The sequence below is a fragment of the Rosa chinensis genome, chromosome 3, assembly GCF_002994745.2.
Source record: "Rosa chinensis cultivar Old Blush chromosome 3, RchiOBHm-V2, whole genome shotgun sequence".
In the NCBI taxonomy this organism is placed as follows: Eukaryota; Viridiplantae; Streptophyta; class Magnoliopsida; order Rosales; family Rosaceae; genus Rosa; species Rosa chinensis.
This window is the reverse complement of record NC_037090.1, coordinates 27208121-27225066: the sequence shown is the minus strand read 5'-3', so window position 1 is coordinate 27225066 and position 16946 is coordinate 27208121. Positions and strand designations below refer to the sequence as shown.

At 38.2% G+C, this 16946-nt stretch overlaps 3 protein-coding genes across 5 annotated transcripts; 1 reads left to right on the top strand and 2 right to left on the bottom strand.

Annotated features, from left to right (window-relative positions):
• The first annotated feature begins 3370 nt into the window (after positions 1-3370).
• Positions 3371-4525, top strand: LOC112194372 (UDP-glucose flavonoid 3-O-glucosyltransferase 7). The gene has a single exon (XM_040517019.1). It carries the CDS (start codon positions 3371-3373, stop codon positions 4523-4525), a length of 1155 nt encoding a protein of 384 aa, XP_040372953.1.
• A 252-nt stretch (positions 4526-4777) lies between these two features.
• On the bottom strand, positions 4778-10171 carry LOC112193691 (GPN-loop GTPase 3). 3 transcript variants are annotated; one of them, XM_024333917.2, is made up of 10 exons: positions 9966-10171; positions 8376-8591; positions 8098-8206; positions 7917-7998; positions 7662-7747; positions 6758-6861; positions 6531-6661; positions 6326-6419; positions 5632-5687; positions 4778-5154 (listed from the first exon to the last, which is right to left on the bottom strand). In XM_024333917.2, exons 2-10 carry the CDS (start codon positions 8418-8420, stop codon positions 5049-5051), a joined length of 813 nt encoding a protein of 270 aa, XP_024189685.1. In that variant the 5' UTR covers positions 8421-8591; positions 9966-10171; the 3' UTR covers positions 4778-5048. The 3 variants fall into 3 exon arrangements, with proteins under 3 accessions (XP_024189685.1, XP_024189686.1, XP_024189684.1); XM_024333918.2 differs by having other exon boundaries at positions 8376-8460; XM_024333916.2 differs by having other exon boundaries at positions 8376-8457; positions 9966-10170.
• A 1804-nt stretch (positions 10172-11975) lies between these two features.
• On the bottom strand, positions 11976-12893 carry LOC112194371 (UDP-glucose flavonoid 3-O-glucosyltransferase 7). Its single transcript, XM_024334618.1, has one exon. The coding sequence runs from the start codon at positions 12891-12893 to the stop codon at positions 11976-11978; it is 918 nt and encodes a 305-aa protein (XP_024190386.1).
• Positions 12894-16946: the final 4053 nt, after the last annotated feature.

Below are 16946 nucleotides of genomic sequence, written 5' to 3'. Positions count from 1 at the left end.
TTGACAATTAAATATGATAAACAAGTCCACCCTAGACATTTAAAAGAAAGAATCCCCGAAACTCCCTTTTAAAACGTGTACTCATGAGCATCAAGTAACTCCTTGCTACTCCCCATGAATATAATGACAACAGACTAGAGCTCTAACTGATCGTACCCACTGACCCGACCAAATGCGTGAAGTCCCGATATATAAGCCTGAGGTCACTCCCAGCGACCCCAAATCCTCAAGTCCCCGACCTTCAGATCAAAACATTTAAAAGAGGTCAATCATGACCAAAATGTTACTCAACTCTCAAAGGAGATGTCACCGCCTGTGACCCTCAATCATCAGACCTCCTCGGTCGTCAGATCAAAACGTTAAGCAATTTGCTTTGGACCCAAAATATTAAACCAAATCAAAAGGAGATGTCACCCCGTGACCTCCGAATCCTCCGACCCCTGGTCATCAGATTCTAAACATTAAGCAAGTCACTCTGGACCCAAAATGTTAAATCAACTCAAAAGGAGAAATCACAACCCGTGACTCTCAGATCTTCAGACCCCTGGTCATCTGATCAAAACATTTCAACTCTCGTTAAAGCAATCACACCAAATCTTGATAGCTTTCAAAACAATAGAAATTCTCAATTCCTAACACATTGTCTCCCAAAAAGTCAAGCCTCAAAACAATATAATGAAACCCATCAATCCATATTGCTTAAATCACCCTTCAACCCATAAAGATATACATGTTTCACTTAAATATGTATATACGTAGTCATTCACTCAAGAATGCCACTAATACCAACTATAGTTTACAGTTAAATAAATAACTTCCAAAACGATAAAGGTAACTCCGTTCGTAAATGAACATTGTGAGATTACTCACCTCTGAATCCTGCTGCTTCTTCTATACAGAACAGAGTAGCATAACCAAAAAATATCCGTCCAAGAATACTTGGTCAAGTACCTAATCACATACGGTCTCAACTTAGTACACAAATCACAAGCGATTAAAGTTTGAAACCCCTGTTCTGAACTAAAATCCCCAAAGGTAACACTAATTGAGGCGAAACCTCATCTGAGACTACCCAAAGTCTCCGAAATACCTCTACGATCGATATGCCAAAGCTATAAGACGATCGGTCAATCGAATCCACAAGGATCAAAAATCAAACGGTTCGAAATCACAAAAACCCTAACATGCTCATACGATCTCCAAAAATTAAATGTTGTATATCGAAATACTCGTATCGACGAGTAGATTAAAATCAGGAACAAAAACTATCCCTGAGGTGGCCGGAAACCGCCAGAAAACGCCGCCACAGGCGGTGGCAGCATTGCCGCTGACCTCCCAATTGGGCGGCAAGACCTATGCAAAACTCTTCATCTCAACATGTAAATCAACATTCATAACTAGCACAAGGTCTGAATTGAAGCCATATGGCCAGAATTTACCTCGAAAGCTCAGAGATCCGATGAACCCTAGAATCCCAATCTCCAAAATTCGATCTCCACAAGTTGAATCGTTGCAAACCACCTTGTCTTGGTTTGGAACTTGATCATCGTGTTGATAGATGCTTAGGCATTTTGACAAGGTCAAACCTTCAAGCACCCCCATGATCATCCGTAGTCTTGATCCTGAAAAGGATCCTCTTCGTCTGAAGGATGATGACGAAGATGTGCTAGGGGCAGAAGTGCCTTACTTAAGTAAAATAGGTGCATTATTGTACTTAGCTCAATGCACAAGACCGGACATCTCATTTGCAGTGAACTTGTTAGCTAAGGTATAGCTTTGCGCCAACGCGAAGCCATTAGATTGGTGTAAAAGATATCTTTCAATACTTGAGATGTATGATTGATATGGGCTTGTTCTATCCCTACAGAGAGACGATGAAGTCAGACCCATCACACACCAGGAACGCCGCCAACATTGGCTCGCGTCCTCTATCCCCATCCCAAAACAACATGTGTTTTGGAAGATTTTGCTGATATTGGGTATCTCTCTGACCCACACAAAGGTCATTCCCAAATTGGTTAAGTGTTCACCATGGGTAAAGACCACGATATCTTGGAAGTCTACATAACAGACCCTAGTCGCAATATCTTAGAACCATGCAGAGATTATTGCTCTTCACGAAGTAGTTCGTGAATGTTTATGGATTGGATCCATAATTACGCATGTTCGAACAATTGTGGTTTGAAGTCTACCACAGATGAGCCTACGAGCATTTAGGATAATGCTGCTTATTTTGAATAAGTAAAGTAAGGCTACATCAAAAGTGACAACACCAAGTATAATCAGCAACAACAGACTCTCCTCAAGATCAAAGTGAACTAGGTTCAATTTGAGGACAGTGCGGCAGACTTGCTCACTAAGTCATTGCCTAAATTCCACTTTCGAGAAATATGTTGGTAGCATCATTTGCGGAAGTTATCCGAACTCCTCCCATGACTGTAGTCATCAGGGGGAGATGTCTACATGTATGGTCTCGAAACGTGAAGGGTGTGTTGTGCTCTTTTTCCCCTTCGACCGAGGTTATTTTTGTTCCACAGGGTTTTTGTTACTCGGCAAGGTTTTTAATGAGGCAACGAGAGGAGCACCACGTTTGGACGACACAAGGGAGAGTGTTTAAGTAAATCCAAAATATGTGTCTGGCTCAAACTCTAGGTTACTTGACCTAGTTGTAATAGGGTTTTGAATTAGAGATATTCTCGGAATAAATTCATAGATATCCGATTAATTGTATGATTATCTTTCCTTGTACAACTCTAATTCTATGTCTTGTAATCCTCTATATAAAGAGGTCCCTATTATTAATGAAAGCACGACTCAATTCTCTTCCAATTTCAGTTTTCCTTAAACAATTTATAAATTATAGTGAATTTGATAGGGAGGTTGTTGGAATTAAGAAAGAAAAATTATAGAAATTTTAAATTTTTAGTCCATATAATAAGAATTTTATAGGAAACATGTTGGAGATACTTTGATAAGTAAAATAGAACATTTTATGATGCCCAAAATTTCTATGCGTTTTCTTCTCATGCAGTGCATTAGGCATACATAGTAAAGAATTTTTTTGTCATGCTTTCTACTTAACTAGATTCAATTTTTTTGGTCTCAATTCATCACATTTGTTAAGGAATCCACCCTAACCAACCAAAGTGGAAACATCTCTATGTTTAGGAAGTCCATTTAACTCTTTATTATATATGTGTAGAATATGGATCTTTCACCCAACATTTTATGAATAACGAGGAAATTTTTCAAAATTTGATATTTCGAATTCAATAATCATACTCTATAAGTAAAACCAACTCACTAGCATTTTTCCACTCATTATTCTTTCAAACACAAATTACCAAGGCTCCAATTCTTCTTGCTAGCCATGGCTGCTTCATCCTCACCTCCCCATGTAGTAATCTTCCCATTCATGGCTCAAGGCCACACTCTTCCATTGCTAGACATATCCAAGGCATTATCATTCCGTGGCCTCAAAGTAACCATCATCACCACCCCATTAAACGCACCGTTCATCCACTCCAAAGTCTCAGACCACATCTCATCAATCTCAGTCTCAGTCATCCCATTTCCAATTGTTCCAGACTTGCCACAAGGCTGTGAAAACACTGCTAATCTTCCTTCGGTTTCGCTAGACATATTAGCTTCCTTCATCACAGCCACCAAAAACATGAAGCAGCATTTTGAAGCTCTTCTTAAGGAGATGGTCGAAACTGGTTCCCGCCCAATTTGTGTAATCTCTGACTTCTTCCTCTATTGGACTCTCGACACATGTCGCTCTTTTAACATTCCTAGGGTTGTGTCTCATGGAATGGGGGTGTTACCCATGTTGATTCTCAAGCATAATTCCGACCCATGCAAAACGTCGTCTGAGTTTGACGTCATAGAGTTACCAAGTTTGACACTTCCATTCACATTGAACGGGTCAGACCTGCCCGTTTGTGACCCTGATGAGCCGTTTACCAGGGTCATATTAGCGGTTGAGGAAGCAGACAAGAACAGCTGGGGTGTGATTGTGAATAGCTTTCAAGAGCTTGAAGGTGAGTACGTGACCGCATTGGAAGGTTTGTACTACAAAGAGGCCAGGGCATGGTGTGTGGGGCCAGTTTTGCTCTACGATTATATTCAAGAGCAATCTAGAGCGTCCGATGGTAAGAGTCAATCCTGCGGTCCGTACATCGAGTGGCTAGATAAGCAAGAGGGATCCAGTGTGGTGATCTACGTGTCGTTTGGTACGCAAGCGCGATTGTCCAAGGAACAAATGGACGAGATTGCTTATGGACTAGAGATGGCGGGGCCACGCTTCATTTGGGTTGTCGGATCATCAGGGATGTGGGTTCCAGATGAAGGATGGGTGAGAAGGGTGGAAGGGAGAGGGTTGGTTGTACGTGATTGGGTAGACCAGCGGAGTGTCCTAGCGCATCCGAAGGCGGGCGGGTTTGTGAGTCATTGTGGGTGGAACTCAGTGTTGGGGAGCTTGTCAATGGGGGTGCCACCATTAGCTTGGCCAATCGGAGCGTAGCAACCGCTGAATGCCAAGTTCGTTGCAATGGGGCTCAAAGCAGGGTTGATGGTTTCAGAAGAGAGGGTCAAGACTATTGATAGGCAAGTGATATGTGAAGGAGTGAAGGAGTTGATGGAAGGTGAGAAAGGGAGGAGTGCTAGGGAAAGGGCAAGAGAATTGGGGGCAATGGCTTGGAGTGCTGTCAAGAAAGGTGGTTCGTCTGATGGAAAATTGGATGAATTGATCAATCGACTCATTGACATCAAGAGGGATTAAAAGCATCATCATTGACATTACATTGACCATTGATATGGTTAACCAAAAGATTCATGCTAAAATGCATTCATCATTCATTGTACTCCTCAAACCAAACCACATAATAAGTTCATGCGGTACACTAATATGAAAAAAGTGCAAGTGCTCCATAGAATTACTAATTTGGCCCTAAATATTGACAATGACACCACGAATTCACCACCTTCACTTCTCACAAATTTCGAGCTACATAAGGGGATGCAACATTAAAGGTTAAAATGTATAATCAGCTGTCGTTTTCTAGATCTTCTAGATCAAAATCCTTAACCTTCACATCAGCATCTTCTCCGAACTGAATCGAGGTATCAATTTGAGCCAATACATATCTTATGCTGCAAAAAAAGATACAATTTTGCTCTCCATATAAGACCCCAAAAAAATATAATAATAAATAAGACTACTAAAGTCTCACATGGAAACAGCATGAATAATATCCCACCATTAAAAAATGTAAAACATAACAGAACGCTTATATCCTTGAAACTAATTAGAAAACCAAAAACTTTGAGTGTTCTGCTGCCAATACTAGATTCTCTTGATAATTTTTCTACAATGAAAATAAAGCAAGATAAGATATGAATGACTTGCCCCCACCAGCCCTTTTTCGAACTTTGTCTCTAGAAATTACAGAAACCAGAAAACATTTATATCTGGAAATTTGGAGGAAACATTGCATAATGATACCCCCATAGCTTATATAGAAAAATAAACAAAAGGATAATCACAAGATAAGAAGAGACACACATGGATGAGAAGAAATGCAGACAAATAGTGAGAGAGAGCGAGAGAGAGAGAGAGAGAGAGGTTACCTGCTCTCCTTCCTCAAGTCAAGTGGCACAAAACTCACCATGCTATAATCATCAACCTAACAACCCAAAAATTATAACACGGTCAACTATAATGCCATTGTAGGTTAAATATTTCTGTCCAAAGAGATCAATAGTAATTTGTTTCTCAAAAGAACAAGAGAGTATCACAAAGCACAAAATGCACTGCCACAAAACTGCATGCTAGAATACATAGTAGAACCTCTAAGGCTTTAACCTAAATACATACAAATCTCTTAGTCTAACATCAATCTAGCACAACTTGCAGAAAAGTAATAAAACATTCATAAGGTGCTTCCACTGAGAAAATAATAGATAAATATAATACAACCAAACACCATTTTTTTTTTTTTTTTTTTTTTTTTGCTGAAGCATCAAACCATAAAGGAAAATCTTATCAGAGTGGAAGAAAGCTTTGTGGAAAGCTATTCCAATTCTAAAACTTAAGTTATTAGTAGTAAAATAATACTTTCTCCCTAAGTAAACCAGTCGGGTACACCCATAGGAAAACGATAAGAATACAAAACCCCCATTAACTTTTTTCTTTTCTTTTTAATAAAATTTCAGTCTATGGTTTCATAATCAAATAAAAGAACTGTCTAATATAGATACTGTGCATTTGAATAAGGAACAAGTTAAACAGAACTATTCTCCAATATAAAAAAGTATTTCACACCAGTTCCATCAAAGACTTGTTAAGCTTTGCAAATTGAGGAGCCATGCGTTTGTTCAACTCTGACAACAAAAATTGGGGCTCTGGATTCAAGAAACTGAAAAGACAAAAGAAACAGAAAGGTTGAGCTATTGAAGTAAGGTAAACAGATGAATACAGTTGCAAGATGATAGAAGTATTAGATCAGTAGGGAATGAAGTAGCTTTACTCTTCAATATCCTTTTTGTTCGTCACAAGGTCCATTTTGGAGAGAATGTTAACATGCGGTAATTCAAGTTGAACCATTGCAGAAAGAGATGCCATGCACCCACTGATAAACTTGGTCACATCGGTCATGAACTGTTACAGCAAAAATTGAACAAAATATTGAGAGAGAGAGAGAGCCAGTATGCAGGAAAAGAAAATAGTACCCAAGATACTAAGAACTATACAGACCTGTGAATCGAGCAAGTATACGGCACAAACGTTGAAACTCTTGCTCTTTAAATGGTCCACAAAGTTCCGAAGCATAGGCACATGAGAAAAAAGTTCTATTTGGCCTATAACAAAAAAGAAAGTTTGTAATTACTACGTATCACAAAATTTCTTTCTTCAAACAAAACAAACACATGCACATTACTTTGTTATTCTATGCATCACACAATTGCCTTCTAAAAGAGAAGCAGGAGCCTTCACATGACTCCACTTCATCCACAACATGGTATAAGAAATCACATTATCACCTTTTCATCTATATTTTTGAGTTGAATAAGGGGGTTTTGGATAAATGTCGAAACCCTTCAATATGATCTTTATTAATCAAAAGTTAAGGGGTATACATTTACACATTGCAAAAAAAGTGGAAGTTTGTGAGCACAAACTCAATAGACACATTCAGCAGTGTAAAATAAAAGAAAACATAAAAGTGTAAATTCAGTGTTTCAGCAATCAAAAGGTTTCTGGCAACCACAACTGAAAATGCTTGTATCTGCAACACTGCAACTAGAATCTATTGCAATCACATGCCGCAGGACTAGTTTTATTTTATTTAAAAGTTAAGAGCATTCTGTAGTTGCTACAAGTACTGTAATATCACCCTAATCTAGAGTATAAACATTAGATATCTAAATCGAGAGAAAGAAACTAAAGATAGAAAGGAAATAAAACTGTTGAGCTAAATAGGAACTGCATATAATGTTACTACCCCTGCCGGGTATTACGAAAAGCATATGAACTACCAATAGCCAGTAGTTTGGTATTTTTGTTGCAATGTAACAACTAGCATTGCATACCTAACCTTTCAACAACTGATGCATGATAATGGATACAGACAACGGAACTTGTATGCTAGTATGCATACCTGGGCAGTCAAAAACTAAGTAGTCATCATCCAGGTAATCCTCCAATCCCTCTGCAAGCCAATCATCCAGATTATCTTCAAGGTGTCTAGTTATCGAGATTAAGGCCAGTCACCTTAGAATTTAGAAGTTTTTTAAAGAGAAGAGAACACCAGGACAAGTGAAATATTTATCAATTGATTTTTTCATGTCTGCAAGCCCTTTATAAATGGCAATTAGTATAAAACCATTAAAAAGAAATGTAAATAAAAGGATACTCCATGCAGTACATAAGTCCACCATTGGGACCCAGTCCAAGTTCCTCCATAACATCATCCAAGTTAATAAGCTCCCTGATATCTGCAAGAGGGAAATGAAAACAAAAATAATCTTAAGTGTCCTGATTCCTTCAATGATAGTAGATAAGAGTGAGAGCTAACAAGCAAATCAACTACTTACCCAAAGCCACAGGGTAGTCAAAATGCTCTGCAGCAGGATCTAAGTTAACAATATGTAGAGTCCTTCCATTATCTAAACAGTGTTGGTGCAAACTGGAGCAATAAGTGGACTGGTTCCAAGAAACACATAAACTCATTCAAACTAGTAATTGGTACATAATGAAATTGAAAACACTGATCCTACTGATCACCATGTGATTAGTGATTATGATACATGCATGTATGTGTGAATATGAATGCGAATGTGTTATAAAGAGTAAAATGGGGTAGTGAAATTACCTTGCCACTGCCTGCAGGGCCAATAACTAGCTGTGCATAACCCATTTTCGGATATCTGGGTTTGCTTTCTTTGCTTGCTAGGCTGCTGATTCAGATAAAGAAATGGAGAAAGTTAAATATTGGGAAAGATGAAAGGGCTCCAACAGCGATATAAGCAGCACACCAAACACCAAAGGCCAATAACCACTCGAGGCTATCCTTCAATCCCATAAAACCCTATGTAAATAAAAAGATGACAATTTGTTAGAGTACTAATGAACACAAACCTACTGAAAACCCAGACTTCACTGACACTAAAGGGTCCTGGGGTTTTTGACTAAATTAGCTTCATTTTCTATAGTGGGTCAACACTTGCACTCAATTTTTTTTTTTTTTTTTTTTGCTTGTTCTAATAGAGTAGCAATCTAAGAAGCACCGATACGGGTACGAGTACCCGGATACGTGGAAATGGCAAATCTTAAATGTAATAGGAAACGGGTACGTGAAGGAAACGCCAATTAAATATATATATATATATATATATATAATTAGCAAAAAAATGAAACATAAACAAAGTACAAGTTTATCACAATCAAACATTATCAATCCAAAGGTTCAAATAAAAGGTTAACACAACTAATAACAAGTTAACAACCATCAACTTCATTCATATAAATAACAACCATCAACCATCAACTAATAACAAGTTAACAACCATCAAATGTTCAAATAAATAGGTACCGTGTCATTATCATATGAACAAAGTAACAATACTGGTCACAATTATAAATGAGACATGCATTAAGACAAGGGTGGTTGTGTTCCTAGAGTAGAAACTCAAGAATCAAATTAATAAGACTTAATTTGTATCTGTGCACATGATTATACTGTTAACAACCTAGATTAGTTCATCAAATAATGGTCTGTGTTTAAATTACTATATACTATTCCAACTAATTTAAGCTGTGGGAATCAATGAAAAAAAAATAAGGAACAAAACAAATGAATAAGAGCAAGAGGATAAGAAATGGCCGACTATATTCCATTTCATTATATATTCAATGAAACTATGTAATTCAAGATATTCATATCAGATTAAAAACAGAATGTCAAACTTGGCTCTTGATTTATTAATTTTGTAAACATTAAAAAAAATTGAGAAAAAAATGGAAATAAAAACAAAATATCGGCATATACATGTGTAAACAAGAGAGGGCCGAGAGTCGTAGCAATAGGATTTTGTCCAAAACTACAGAACAAATAAGCCGCTCTCTCTCTCTCTCTTTCTTCTCCAAAAGCCCACTGCCTCAGTATCTCCGAAGTCCTCTACTTTCCCACCCTTTCCTTCTTTTTTCGTTAATGGGTACCCTTAAAACCCTCTCTAAGCAATTGGGTTTGCGTTAGAATCTTGCAGTCTCTCAAAGACTGCAACTTTTTGTTGTTATTGCAACAAACAATACCGGCCATTAGAATCAATAAACAGATCGATCGAGAAAAGCAAAGAGGATAAGAACTAGCTAGCCCATAGTTGCTGCTATACACACATCGCATAAGAAGCTCCAAGCTCCAAATTGAAGAACAAATATGAGAAGAAGAGCAGAACAAACGTACCTGAAGCGGCTAGAAATTCAATCTCCAAGCTCCAAGGTTCCGACTTGAGAAGAAGAGCAGAAGAGGAACGATGAAGCCAGAACAAACGTACCCTCCGCGGCTAGAAATTGAAGCTCCAAGCGAATCGAAGAAGAGGAGTAGGTCGATCTGGGTCTCGTCTTTTGCAGAAGAGAAACGGTGATGCGGCTCTCTCTCTCTCGATCAGGTCGCGTCTCTCTCTCTCGATCTAAGTCTTCTGTTTTATTTTTATTTTTTTAAAATTTTTGCAGAGTAAAAAGTCAGTATTACCCCACATTTCCGATTTATTTACATTGTTATGTTTCCACATAGGATATGCACGTATCCAAACCGTTTCCAAATCAGGATACGCGTTTCCGAGCCGTTTCGTACCCGTTTCCCGGATTGATACGGGATACACCGGCAATTTCACGTTTCCGTGCATCATAGGTAGCTATCAAAGGAATTGAAGGAAGACAATATAAAGATAGTTCATTTGGAAGTGTTTTCTTGCAAGGAATTGAAAAGTTTGGAGCTTTACGACTTACAGTTTTGTTCTTCTGTGGCTTTCAGAATCCAGAAATTGGAGCTCTTCTGGTCCAAGAGCTTTACAAACGTGGGGTTTTAGGGTTTCTTATTTGCCCACTGCTATTTAATAAAAAGACTACAAACGATGTCGTTTATTTATATTCCCGCGAAACTTCTAATAGCATATTCTTTTTAATTTTTTTTCTTTAAATTATTTGTGTTTTTTTTTAGAATAGGATCAAAATACCCTCCAATATAGATACTTTAGTGAAATTTTGACATAATCTCAAGCTAGTTATGACTCTTATGTTGATCCACCTTTCATGTTACTGATATGTTAATTTAACATAGGGATTTGCTAAGTACTATAGAAACACCAATTCCTAATTTCATTGGCTTCTTGATGAAGAAACTCTAATAACTAAATAGATGAACACCGGAGACGTGAAATTATCATTACAACAAATAAATTTGAACGTAAAGCATTCGGCTGAAAACTTGGTAGAACATCATCAAGTCATGGATAGAAACTAAAACCTCGAATACAATCTCAAAATTGTAATCTCTCTGAGTGTCGGGTATAATTGCATGCATACCAAAGCCTTGTACATAACTAACAAGATCGATTCGGATGGCCTAAGATTCTATAAAGATAAAAGAGCTCAACTAAGATGCAGCTTTTGCAACTAAAGAAACAAATCGGTCGCTATGGATACAGTTACACATTGGTTATCTGCTTTACTTGTTTCACCTTCTCAAAATCTGGGGCATGGAAATTCTTTTCGACCTCCCATGCTAATTGCGCCATACAATTAAACATTGACTTTGCTCCTTTTTCATCCGTCACATCTCTGGGGAAGGGAATGCGAACCTCAAAAATACCATTCTGAGGAGACCAAAGACGCATGTCAAGCCCTAGCCGATCAATCCATATCAACTTTGCTTCAGATACCTGGAAAACAAAACAGTGTACCATGACCACATTGCAAGACCGAAATAGAGGAGACCAAATGCTGATGATGATGATTGTTGTCAAGATGCTTTTAATCCCTCCTGATGTCAATGAGTCGATTGATCAATTCATCCAATTTTCCATCAGACGAACCACCCTTCTTGACAGCATTCCAAGCCATTGTCCCCAATTCTCTTGCCCTTTCCCTAGCACTCCTCCCTTTCTCACCTTCCATCAACTCCTTCACTCCATCACCTATCACATGCCTATCAATAGTCTTGACCCTCTCTTCTGAAACCATCAGCCCTGCTTTGAGCCCCATTGCAACGAACTTGGCGTTCAATGGCACCCCCATTAACAAGCTCTCCAACACCGAGTTCCACCCACAATGACTCACAAACCCGCCCACCTTCGGGTGCGCTAGGATACTCCGCTGGTCTACCTAATCACGTACAACCAACCCTCTCCCTTCCACCCTTCTTACCTTCATCTGGAACCCACAGCCCTGATCATCCGACAACCCAAATGAAGCATTACCCCACCATCTCTAGTCCATAAGCAATCTCGTCCATCTGTTCCTTGGACAATCTCACTTGCGTACCAAACGACACGTAGATCACCACACTAGATCCCTCTTGCTTATCCAGCCACTCGATGTATGGACCGCAAAATTGACTCTTACCATCGGACGCTCCAGATTGCTCTTGAATATAATCATAGAGCAAAACCGGCCCCACGCACCATGCCTTGGCCTCTTTGTGGTACAAACCTTCCAATGCAGTCACATACTCACCTTCAAGCTCTTGAAAGCTTTTCACAATCACACCCCAGCTATTCTTGTCTGCTTCCTCAACCTCTAATATGACCCGGATAAACAGGTCATCAGGGTCACAAACGGGCAGGTCTGACCCGTTCAATGTGAATGGAAGTGTCAAACTCGGTAACTCTATAACGTCAAACTCAGACGACGTTTTGCATGGGTCGGAAAACATGGGTAACACCCCCATTCCATGACACACAACCCTAGGAATGTTAAAAGAGCGACATGTGTCGAGAGTCCAAGAGAGGAAGAAGTCAGAGATTACACAAATTGGGCGGGAACCAGTTTCGACCATCTCCTTAAGAAGAGCTTCAAAATGCTGCTTCATGTTTTTGGTGGCTGTGATGAATGAAGCTAATATGTCTAGCCACACCGAAGGAAGATTAGCAGTGTTTTCACAGCCTTGTGGCAAGTCTGGAACAATTCGAAATGGGATGACTGAGACTGAGATTGATGAGATGCGGTCTGAGACTTTGGAGTGGATGAACGGTGCGTTTAATGGGGTGGTGATGATGGTTACTTTGAGGCCACGGAATGATAATGCCTTGGATATGTCTAGCAATGGAAGAGTGTGGCCTTGAGCCATGAATGGGAAGATTACTACATGGAGAGGTGAGGATGAAGCAGCCATGGCTAGGAAGAAGAATTGGAGCCTTGGTAATTTGTGTTTGAAAGAATAATGAGTGGAAAAATGTTAGTGAGTTGATTTTACATATAGAGTATGATTATTGAATTCGAAATATCAAATTTTGAAAAATTTCCTCGTTATTCATAAAATGTTGGGTGAAAGATCCATATTCTACACATATATGATAAACAGTTAAATGGACTTCCTAAACACAGAGATGTTTCCACTTTGGTTGGTGAGGGTGGATTCCTTAACAAATGTGATGAATTGAGACCAAAAAAATTGAATCTAGTTAAGTAGAAAACATGAGAAAAAAATTATTTACTATGTAGAGCTAATGCACTGCATGAGAAGAAAACGCATAGAAATTTCAGGTATCATAAAACGTTCTATTTTACTTATGGATTAAATTCAGTTTACCCCCCTGAGGTTTGGGGGTATTTTCATGTTAATCCCTGTCCTCTCAATTTTAACAGTTTACCCCCCAAGCTTTCCAATTTCAATCAGCCATGTCCAATTTCTACTATTCCGTCCAATTTGGACCGTTAAGTCTGACTTTTGAGGGCTAAAATGGTCATTTCAAGACAAAAAAAAAACTATAAAAAAAAGGAATTTTTTTTTCTCTTTTTTTGTTTTTTTTCTTTTTTTTTTCTGTTTTTTTTTCATTAAAATTTTTTTTTCCATCTTTTTTTTTTAATATAAATTTTGTCTTCAACCTATACACCACAAGTTATAATAGGTTTATAAAAACAAAAACAAAAACTCTAGGTGGTTGAAAGTTGCTCGCTGATCTACGATATTATGATATATCTCCGATAAAGAGAAGTATCTTAGGATATATCCCCAATAAAGTGAAGAAATGTCTGTGTAAAATTATTTTTTACAGATATTTACAGATAAAGTGTAAAATCATGAAGAAATATCTGTGTAAAATCATTTTTTACAGATATTTATAGATAAAGTGTAAAATAATTTTTTAGAGATATTTCTTCACTTTATTGGGGATATCTCCTAAAATTCTTCACTTTATCGGAGATATATCACAAATATCGTAGATCAGCGAGCAGCTTTCAACCACCTAGAGTATCTTTTTGTTCTTATAAACCTATTATAACTTGTGGTGTATAGGTTGAAGACAAAAAAAAAGGATTAAATTCAGTTTACCCCTTTTTTTTGTCTTCAACCTATACACCACAAGTTATAATAGGTTTATAAGAACAAAAAGATACTCTAGGTGGTTGAAAGCCGCTCGCTGATCTACGATATTTGTGATATATCTCCGATAAAGTGAAGAATTTTAGGAGATCCCTAATAAAGTGAAGAAATATCTCTAAAAAATTATTTTACACTTTATCTATAAAATATCTGTAAAAAATGATTTTACACAGATATTTCTTCATGATTTTACACTTTATCTGTAAATATCTGTAAAAAATAATTTTACACAGACATTTCTTCACTTTATTGGGGATATATCCTAAGATACTTCTCTTTATCGGAGATATATCATAATATCGTAGATCAGCGAGCAACTTTCAACCACCTAGAGTATTTTTTTTGTTTTTATAAACCTATTATAACTTGTGGTGTATAGGTTGAAGACAAAATTTATATTAAAAAAAAAAGATGGAAAAAAAAAATTTAATGAAAAAAAAAATGAAAAAAGAAAAAAAAATTCCTTTTTTTTTATAGTTTTTTTTTTTGTCTTGAAATGACCATTTTAGCCCTCAAAACTTAACGGTCCAAATTGGACGGAATAGTAGAAATTGGACACGGCTGATTGAAATTGGAAAGCTTGGGGGGTAAACTGTTAAAATTGAGAGGACAGGGACTAACATGAAAATACCCCCAAACCTCAGGGGGGTAAACTGAATTTAATCCTTTACTTATTAAAGTATCTCCAACATGTTTCCTATAAAATTCTTCTTATATGGACTAAAAATTTAAAATTTCTATAATTTTTCTTTCTTAATTCCAACAACCTCCCTATCAAATTCAGTATAATTTATAAATATAGTGATATAAATATTATTAAATTTTCAAAAATTTAATTAAATAATTAATGCTTGGAAATTTGAAATAAATTTACTTTGAAAGAAAAGAGAGAAAATAGTGAAAATTTCTGAAAAGTTAATTGCCAATAAATTTAGAGTTTGCTGTAAATATAGAGAATTTTGCTTTCTCTCTATTCACATTCTCTAAAACAGAGATAGGTACGGAAGCTGTCGTAGCAAAAAGATGTTTTTTTTCTTCCTAAAATTGATACAAAAAAAAAAGGGTCCTTGACCAAAACCCCCAAAATGAGCCAAAGTTATCCACTTACCCCAGTAAGAGATTTTTATTCCCACTAACCAAATTTAAAACGAAATAACTATTCTGCCCTCAATCTAATTAATGAATTACATGCCATGCCACTCTCTCATCCCGATCTCTTTCTCTTCTCTATTCTCTCCTCTCTCCTCTTTCTCTCTCTCCAGACCAGTCTCCCTCTCCATATCGACGCCGGCGACCTGCTGCATCTCCTCCCTTCGCCTGAATCTACGTCGCCACCTTCTCCAGCGAGCTGCTTCAGAGCTACAACGACAGAGATGGGCGAGCTCGGATTGCAGATCATTGTCGGTGTAGTCTCTCTCGCAGGGCCGCCTTCTCCTCCGGCAAGGAGTACAGATCCAAGGTTGAGGCCGAGCTCTCTGAGGTCTGCGCTAACATCCTGAGGATTCGTCTGATTTTCATCGCCGCCATGGCCGAGAACAAGGCCCGCTTCATGTTCATCAACACCAACTCCCTCTGGGACGAAATCGTCAAACAAATGACCAAGAAGATCGGCTGCTACTCTCCCTCCATGAACACTCTCTGGCGCACCGACGGCTTCCTCACCAATAGTCACTGCCCTAAGAAGTTCAGGTCTCGCCGGAAGAAGATCGTCTTCGGACTGACTCAGCCACCGGACTGCCTCGTGGTTTTCGACTCTGAGAGGAAGTCGTCGGTGATTCTCGAGGCGCATAGGTTGCAGATTCCAATTGGTTCGTTTGTGGACTCGGACATGCCTATCGAGTACTACAACAAGATCACGTATCCGATTCCGTGTAATTCCTCGGTGCAATTTGTGTACCTGTTCTGCAATTTGATCACCAAGACGTTCATGCTTCAGTAGAAGAAGAGCGGCGCCGTTTCGGCCGAAATTGAGACTAGGTGTGTTGGTGTTTTTGGTGCGCACCAGGTGTTTAATGTTTTGATTGAGTGAGATTGATGTGTGTGTTTTTGTTGCAGTGAGCGAGTGGGGGTTATAGAGGAGGCTAAGAGCGCAAAGAAGGATGAGGTGCTTATGGTTCAATCAATTAAAGGATGAGATCCTTTAATTTAGTCATGTTTTTGTTCTTGCCTTAATTCAATCAATCTTGTGCTACAGGTCTATTGGGGGGGCAATAGACGTATATTGGGAGGCAATAGACGTCTATTGGGAAGCAATAGACGTCTATTGGGAGGCAATAGACGTTTTAAAATTGATATAATTTCTTCGTTTTTTCTTTAATCAAAGTTTTATCTGTCTAATTTTAGGAAGATTAGTTCCTATTCCGGCTACCAAAAGTTCTATTGGGGGGCAATAGACGTCTATTGGGGGGCAATAGACGTCTATTGGGGGGCAATAGGAGGCAATATAGGTCTATTGGGGGCAATAGATGTCTATCGGGGGCAAAAAAACTTTTCTGGTGAGATTTTCAACAAATTCCTGTGACCAGAATCCGGCGACCGGTGACTGGATTTCGGCGACCGGTGACGGGCTCCGGCAAAGTCTCCTATGGTTTCTCTCTCATCCATTCTCTCTCTCTCTCTCTCTCTCTAAGTAACAAAGGGGTGAGGGGTAAAATGATATTAAAAAAAATTCAAAACAAAAAAAAAAATCTTAATGGGGTATTAGGGAAGAGCCCTTTAGAGTGTATTGGGTAAGAGGGAATTAAAAAAACTTAATGGGATTAATGGGAAAAAAATCCCTAAAAATAGAGTAAATGGACAAAAAAAAAAAAAAAAAAGATATAGGGAAGTTATTGGAGACGC

What these genes read in the sequence shown, in the direction of transcription:
- LOC112194372 (XM_040517019.1), top strand. Translation starts at nt 3,371, where the DNA reads ATGGCTGCTTCATCCTCACCTCCCCATGTAGTAATCTTCCCATTCATG.
- LOC112193691 (XM_024333917.2), bottom strand. Translation starts at nt 8,420, where the DNA reads ATGGGTTATGCACAGCTAGTTATTGGCCCTGCAGGCAGTGGCAAG. An exon ending in ACAAGTCTTTGATGGAACTG is followed by an intron (nt 5,688 to 6,325) that starts GTGTGAAATACT and finishes TTGGGTTGTTAG; the next exon opens with GTTGATGATTATAGCATGGT. An exon ending in GACTTGAGGAAGGAGAGCAG is followed by an intron (nt 5,155 to 5,631) that starts GTAACCTCTCTC and finishes CTTTTTTTGCAG; the next exon opens with CATAAGATATGTATTGGCTC.
- LOC112194371 (XM_024334618.1), bottom strand. Translation starts at nt 12,893, where the DNA reads ATGGCTGCTTCATCCTCACCTCTCCATGTAGTAATCTTCCCATTCATG.